This window comes from Lygodium microphyllum, chromosome 16 (genome assembly GCF_053477565.2).
Source record: "Lygodium microphyllum isolate KBCC chromosome 16, Lygodium_microphyllum_v1.1.10, whole genome shotgun sequence".
Classification (NCBI taxonomy): Eukaryota; Viridiplantae; Streptophyta; class Polypodiopsida; order Schizaeales; family Lygodiaceae; genus Lygodium; species Lygodium microphyllum.
Genome location: NC_141150.1, coordinates 113536522 through 113544415, shown reverse-complemented (window position 1 = coordinate 113544415; position 7894 = coordinate 113536522). Strand labels below are relative to the sequence as shown.

The 7894-nt window shown below is 45.5% G+C and overlaps 1 protein-coding gene across 1 annotated transcript; it reads left to right on the top strand.

The window, feature by feature from the left end:
• The first annotated feature begins 425 nt into the window (after nt 1-425).
• LOC148023260 (GDSL esterase/lipase At3g48460-like) lies at nt 426-1886 on the top strand. Its single transcript, XM_087695342.1, has one exon. It carries the CDS (start codon nt 426-428, stop codon nt 1884-1886), a length of 1461 nt encoding a protein of 486 aa, XP_087551468.1.
• Nucleotides 1887-7894: the final 6008 nt, after the last annotated feature.

The following is a 7894-nucleotide window of genomic DNA, read 5'->3' as shown; positions in this document are numbered from 1 at the left end:
ATGAAAAAATGCCCGAACAGCAAATGGCGCACGAAAAGCATTGTGAAAAGCACCACACCGCGACGAGCAATGGAATATGGATGTAGGGACCCCTATATAAAGGCCACCCGGCGGGACTGCCGAGAGCAACACAGCACGAAATTAATCAAGATCCGCGGCTAGAAGACAAGAGATCGAGGTACCGGCACCAGCAAGGAATCAGCAACAGCGCCTTTCGACGGAAGCAGTTGATCTAGAAGAGATATTCAGCGACCACAGCAACAAAATCAATGGCAGCCGCGTCGAGCACCAGGTGTACCTATTCAAATCATAGCGCGTGGCGAATTACCAGCGCCGGCTTATTCCTCATGCAGATAGCCGCTTGTATATTACTGATCAGCTTGTCCTCCGGGCCAGTTGGAGCGGGATCGGCTCGAGTCCTGCGCATGACGTCGAGCGCCCACGATCATACTCCTGCAGCAGCTGCAATATTGCGTCCTGGTGCAGCTGCTTCTTCTTCTTCGACGTCCTCGACGCGGTCGACTCATGATGATGATGATGATATTGTAGTAATGAATTATTCCGCGAGGTCGACATCGAGCACAGCAGCTAATTATAGGAGGTGCTTCTTGGACTCCATTCTGGCATTCGGAGACTCCACCACGGACACAGGCAACGCCATCCTCACAGGCAACCCAAGCGCTCAGCTGGCCGCCATGCCACCCTACGGCATGGATTTCAACAGGCGGAGTGGTAGCGCCCAGGCCGGCCAACCCACGGGCCGCTTCTGCGACGGCCGCCTCATGCTCGACTTTGTAAGTGACTCTCTGGGCCTACCCTTGGTGCCTCCGCACCTCGCCGCCCTCACGACGTATGCGTCCTCGACCGACAGCCCGAATATTAATACGCCACATCAAAGCGACAACTTTGCCGTCGCCGGAGCCACCGCCCTCGAGCCTTCCCTCCTAAAGCAGCTCGCCAACGCCACCTCCTTTACTCCCTACTCGCTTAAGGACGAGCTCCAATGGTTCCGCAATGCAACTGCTGCTGAGGCACCTGCCGATCACGATGGCACAGGCCGAGGTCTCAGTGCGAGGAGTAGCACACTGGTCTACTTTGGGGAGATCGGCGGGAACGACTACAACTACGCGTTCAGCGCCCGCGCCGACGCGGGGCAACTAGTGCCCAAGGTCATCGACGAGATCCGCACTGCGCTGGAGGAGATCCTCGATGCCGGCGCCACACACCTGATCGTGCAGGGAGACTTCCCCATGGGCTGCATGGCCGTGTACCTCAAGCAGGCCCACTTGCAATCTTCTGCGGCGGCAGCCCCTGCAGCAGCAGCAGGAGCTGCGACTGGATCTCAGCTTTTTGATGAGCACGGCTGCGTGGCAGCCGTGAGCGCTGTTAGCGACGAGCACAACCGCAGGCTCCTGCAGGTTGTGCAGGAGCTGCAGGCCTTACACCCCAACGCAAGGCTGATCTTCTTCGACACCACCGCCGCCTACCTCCACATCCTTGATCATGCCTCTGCCTACGGCTTCACCAACGTTACCGACCCCTGCGTCGACCTCGGCAGCCTCCTCACATCGCCCGCACCAGTAGTACCCCAACACGTGAATATAGCAACCAGCTCCAGCCCCACTAGTTCAACATTACCGGCTCCTCAAGTACACCTGCCGTCGCTTGCTGCGTGCCCCAACCCCCAGAGCTACATCAGCTGGGATGGCATCCACATGACCGAGGCGATGTACAAGGCCATGGTCGGGCTCTTCCTCGGCCAACCTGATCATACCGGTACTATAGCGCGAGACGCGCCCGCCTTCTCTTTCCCTCCCGAAAACTTCCTCACTGCCCCTACATCGCTCTGCGCCACCCGCGCCACCACAAATGACCCACGCTTTTGACGCCTTTTGCCCCTTCACGTGGTACAACTTTGAGCTGGCATCAGGCTAAGGGGGAATACCTCACACCAGATAGATAAACACCTTTAATAGACCCCCTTGACCTGTGCAATATTAGTTTTGCTTCTCCCTAGGCTATATGGCTGTTCCTCCATTGTAATGTACCAAAAGTCCAAGTTTTCAATATGATTAATGTGTATCAAAATAGTGCAAATCCCTAGGCATTTTTGGCTAAGAAGTGCAAAGCTAAAAAAGTGTCAAAATAGTGAGAATAAAAGGATTGGTGAGGCTTTTCCTTGTGATCCTGGTGGTCTTCTTGTTTTTCTTCCTCCTTTGCTCCATGGTCTTCTTCTTCTTTCACTGTAGCAAGATCTGACTTCTGGGACCTCTTTCTACATGGCAGCACTTTTTAGTGTGTCCAATCCTTTTGTAAAAATCACAGAATAGTTGGTCCTTCTTGCCTTTGTACCTATTGCCAACATATAACATTTGTTCACCTCTAGAGGTGCTTGGTTCTTCTTTATATTTTAGCTTCTTTTCCTCCTCTAGCAGTGATGCCTGGATATCAACAAGCTTAGGATTTGGCATATTGGTTAAGATTGTTGATACATTATTATATTCAAGAGACAAACTTTTAAGCACAACACCAATACTAATATCATCATCCATTTTCAAATTTATTCATGCAAGCTGGGTTAGAAGTCCTTCCATGTAATTTAAATGTGTAGGAAGAGGTGTGATGGACTTCATGTCAAGCCTGATGAATTCAATCAAGAGACCATACTTTAATGACTTAGACTATGCACCAAACAAAGTGTCAAGTCTCTTCCATGTATCATGTGAAGTATCATAGTTATCCACATGGTGAATATAGCTGTCGTCTAGCTCCAATTTGATAATAGCCTAAGCCTTATCATCATTCTTTTGCCAAGTGACTACAAGGTCTACATCACGAGTCTTCTTCTCTTTGCCACTGGTGATGGCCCAAAGATCCTTCTTCATTAGGATGAGATTGATGTGGGTCTGCTAGGTGTGAAACCCAACCCCTTTGAAGTAAATTGTCAAAGAGTCCTTGCCCATGCTGGAGTTGGACACTAGATGAATAGTATCAAGAGATACTAATGCTTGTGGCTCGAAGCTTGAGACCTTCAGAATGACCTTCAGAATCTCCCCTTCTTGATTTGATGTTGAACAAAGTGTTAGATAACTTTAGATTCAGTGGATCAGAGTGGTAGAGGCTTGTTTTGAGTGTCAGGAGAGAGAAAATAATGGAAAGATGAAGCTTTGAGTTCTTGGCAATGGCTGCCATGGAAGGTTGGTGAAGATAGAGTAAGAAAATGAACTCATTGGTTGGACTGAGTAGAGTTGGAGAGAGTCTGGAAGGGGGATTTACTAATCTAAATTGATGTATGACATGCTCACCATGGCTCTGATACCATGTAAAAACATGAATCTAGAACATGGCTTGAGGCGGAAGCTATGGATGTTGGAAGAGAAAGAGTGAGTTCATGAAGACATTGACATGGTTGACTATTACACAAGTGAATTAGGTTCCAAGATGAAAGCTTGGACTCATAAACACAATCTTGTGTATAGACTGACAATAACATAGAGGCTTTACTGAAGGACAAAAGTATTATGACATTACATTAGAAAAGAGAGCAAGTACGATGCTTTATAGGAACTGGATGGTAGCACTTCTCCTACTGTGCTTATGGGATTCTAGTCCTGAGCCCACACTACTCCATACAAAGAGGCTAAGTAGTTGTGATTGCAAAAATCTCAACAGAGGGCTCATGTAAAATTTCCTCCCCCCTCAATCGCCCGCGTAGGAACCAAACCCCCTCCTTAGAAATTAATTCAAATTCCCCTCCTGCCGTCGTCGACAACAGGTGGCAAGGGAGGAGAAGGGACAGAAGGAAAAAGATGGTGCCATCATCTATGATTATGAGGGGAAGAGAATGACATGGCGAAGGCAATGATGATGACGACGTGGATGAGGGGGAGGCCACAGGCCTACCACCCCTCAAAACCACATGTCCCAGTCTATTGCGGCACTACCACAACTACTCCACCATTCCCCCAATAATACCACCTCTCCCCCATTATATAAACCACCCAATTGCAATGAAGAAGAAGAAGAAGAAGAAGAAGAAGAAGAAGAAGAAGAAGAAGAAGAGGGAGAGAGAGAAAGAGAGGAAGAGATAGAGGAGAAGAAGAAGAGAAGAAGAAGGAGAAGGGGGGAGAGAGAGAGAGAGAGACAGAGAGAGAGAGAGGGAGAGAGAGGAAGAGAGAGGGAGAGAAAGGAAGAGGTGACAAAAAAAGGAAAGAGAGAGAAAAATAGACCCCCCAAGAAGGGTCTCCTCCCTTTCCCATCCTAAGAGGATGGCCACACACATTTGTCTATTCCCATGAGATTGTCACCCACCTAGCAGCTTACTTCCTTCCCCCAATTGGCCCAACTAATCAAGTACAAGGCATGGAAGATTAGTGTATTTCCCATCTAAGGGAGACTAAGTTCAGGAATGGCCCCCAAGTGGAGGATGACACACATGGACGGTAACCCCACAATGAGCAACGAAGCCTCGGGTAAGGGCATCACTGCCAATCCAATTGTAATACCGGTCATAAGTAATGAATTTTCAAATTAATAAGAAGCTTGTTTTGATTTTCTCATAAGGTACATTAGATTCCACATGAGAATAGGTCATGGAAAGGATTAGGTTTCATCCCAAATATTCAAAAGAACCACTCTTGATCCCAAGAGAGAGAGCAAATATGAGATGGAAGGTTATCATGACCATTCTTGCAATGTTTGAAAAGAATATCATTGTTTTGTTGATTGATATAACATCATCTTAAATGTTTTTTGCATTAAAATGATTGTTACGATGTGATTTGGATGATTATTCCAAGTACTTGTACTTGATGGTAAATGCATGGTATGTTGAGATATCGAGCTCCACTCGTGATAGGCCAGGGTGACCATTGTGTATTTATGTCATCGACTTGTCAGTTGCAGACGCGGTTGGTACATCGCCCATGAATAATAGCTACATGATAGCTATTCTTATCTACTCTAGTTCGTGGCTCAGTTAGTATGCCACCTTAGTTAGTTGAGTTTGGTTTGAGACCCATATATAGGGTTCTTCTATTTCTTTGTACTAGACTTCTTTTTGGCTTACACAACTAAGAAGAGGAAAACAGTTTTCAGCCTCCACCTTTGTGTGTATTCCCCCATTGTGCAAGCAAGAAAGCTACAAGTGAGACTCCTTCCTTCTCTCCCACAATCTTGACATGGTATCAGAGCCTTGTTCGTAGTAAGAAGCTCAAGAAAGCAAGCCAAGCTCACGGTGTTCTGGTAAGAGGAGTAGTGTTGCTTTCATTTTCTGTTTTGGGAGCAGATCTCTGCAAGTAGTGCAGCCGAAAATTGCAAGAGTGCATTGTCTCAGGTTGAGACGCCCTTCGCGGTGAAGCAAGAGGGCAGTATATGCTGTGGGTGAGGGCTTTAGCCCTTGGCGACCCTATTTTTTTGATTTGAGGCCATTTCGGGGCCTGTTTTGGAGGCGGAAGTTTTCTGCACGCACTCAGGAAAAGGCCCAGTTTTATGCTGTGCAGCCCCACTGTTCTACAGGTCTGTGAAAAGTTACTATAGAAATTGCATCGTATACCTATGCGCAGAGACATTGGGAGTTACAGAATCATCCCCGTTGCCTGTTGATGCAAAATCGTCACTAGGAAGTGACTGTGTGGTCAAATACCACTTTCGTTAGTTTTACAGATTAGCCCTTGTGAGGCTGAAGTTGTGTTCTTTGCAGTGACAAAATTTTTTGCAGTGTTCTGTAATGGCGTCTGATTCTCTTTCACAAAGTCACTGAAAAGCTTGACAAGAACAACTTCCAAGCATGGAAGTTTAGAATGACGAATTTCCTTATGGGAAAAGGATATTGGGAATTTGTTGCAGGAAATGAAGAAGAACCAGTTCTTCCTGATGTTCCTAATCAACAGCAGATGCAGGCATTCAAAGCATGGCATGAGAGAGCCAGGAAAGTTATGTACTGGCTGTCTATCAGTATTTCAGACTCTATGATTGTGCATATTCAGGATGCAAGTACGCCAAAGGAGGCATGGGATACTTTGTCAAAAATGTATAGCACAAATACACAAGCCAGGAAAATGCAGCTCAAGCAAGAGTTGCATAATATGCAAAGAGAAAATATGAGCATCAATGACTACCACATGAAGGTGAAGAAGATTGCAGATGCACTTGCTTCCATTGGGTCGCCAGTGAAAGATGATGATTTAGTTTTTGTGACCTTGAATGGTCTAGGAAAGGATTATGCACAGTTCCGAACATCCATTTCCGTCCGTGAAAGATTTCCTGATTTTGAGGAGTTGATTGCTCTTCTAATTTCTGAGGAGCAGAGAAATGGTGGTGCATCTTCTTCAGAAGGAACTTCAAAAGAAGCAGTCTTCTACTCAAATGCTGGAAGATGTAGAGGCAGAGGTAGAGGAGGCCGATTTGGAGGCCGTGGTAGAAATCAGAATATGCAGCAAACTTAAGAAAACCAGTCCTATGGAGGAGGACGTGGTAACTCTAGAGGTAGGGGGAGCCAAAGAGGTCGTGGTGGATGGCAAAGAGGTCAAAATGCAAACAGTAATGTTGAATGCTACTACTGTGGTAAAATGGGTCATATGGCTAAAGACTGATATAAAAAGCAGAATGACATCATGAATGGAAAACTGGAACAAGGGAATTATGCATCTTCTAGTAGACAGGGTGATGACAGAAATGAGCATTTGTTCATGGTGCAGCACATGAACAATTCTGTGACAAGTGCAGAAGAAAGCAATGATGTATGGTATGTTGACTCAGGTGCATCAAACCACATGACAGGTCATGCCAAATGGATGGAGGATGCAAGGAAAATGGAAAAACCAGGATTCGTGGAGACTAGTGATGATACTGCACATTCTATTGTGCAGATTGGAAAAATTCCCTTGTCTATGCAGGATGGGAAAAAGAAATACCTGTCTGATGTATTTCATGTCCCGAATATCACCAAGAATCTGGTTTCTGTTGGTCAAATGGTTGAGCAGGGCTTGCAGGTCAGATTTAATCCTCATGGATGCTTTGTTGAGGATATGAAAAATAAAGGTCGCTTGATAGCAAAAGGAAAGAAGAAGGGCAGAATGTTTACATTGGATGCAGGCATGCCTGAATTGAGTGCAGCAATGTTTGCACATGGGACCGGTGTAGTTGCAGATATTGATATCTGGCATAAATACATTGGTCATGTTAATGTACAGTGACTTAAATCAATGCAGGCCCAAAACATTGTTGCAGGATTGCCTAAATTCAAGGTTGTAGAAATGCATAAGGTATGTGAAGCCTGTCAGTTTGGAAAACAGGTAAGGAAACCATTTCCTAGACATGTTCAAGAGAGTAAGAAGCCATTGGAATTAATCCACTCTGATGTGTGGACTACTAAAGCTGCATCTCTTGGAGGCTGTCATTATTTTTTCACTTTTATTGATGACTATAGCAGAAAAGCTTGGGCGTATTTTATGAAAAAGAAAAGTGAAGTTTTTGGGCATTTCAAAACTCTTAAAGCTATGGTTGAAAAAGAAACAGGTCTGCAGATAAAATGCCTAAGGTCAGATGGAGAGGGAGAGTACCTCTCAAATGAGTTTGCAAGATTCCTGCAGGAGCATGGCATAAAGCAACAATATTCATGTAGTCATACCCCACAACAAAATGGAATTGCAGAAAGAAAAAACAGGCATATTGGAGAGGTATCTCGTGTCATGCTCAATGAAAAAGACTTGCCAGATTTTTATTGGGTGAAGCAGTTGCTACAACAGTCTACATAATGAACAAGACTCCCACTGCAGCAATACATGGAATGACTCCAGAGAAGAGGTATACTGGTAGGAAACCAGATATTTCTCATTTGAAAATTTTTGGTTGCATTACCTATGTACATGTGCCAGATGAGTTGAGATCTAAG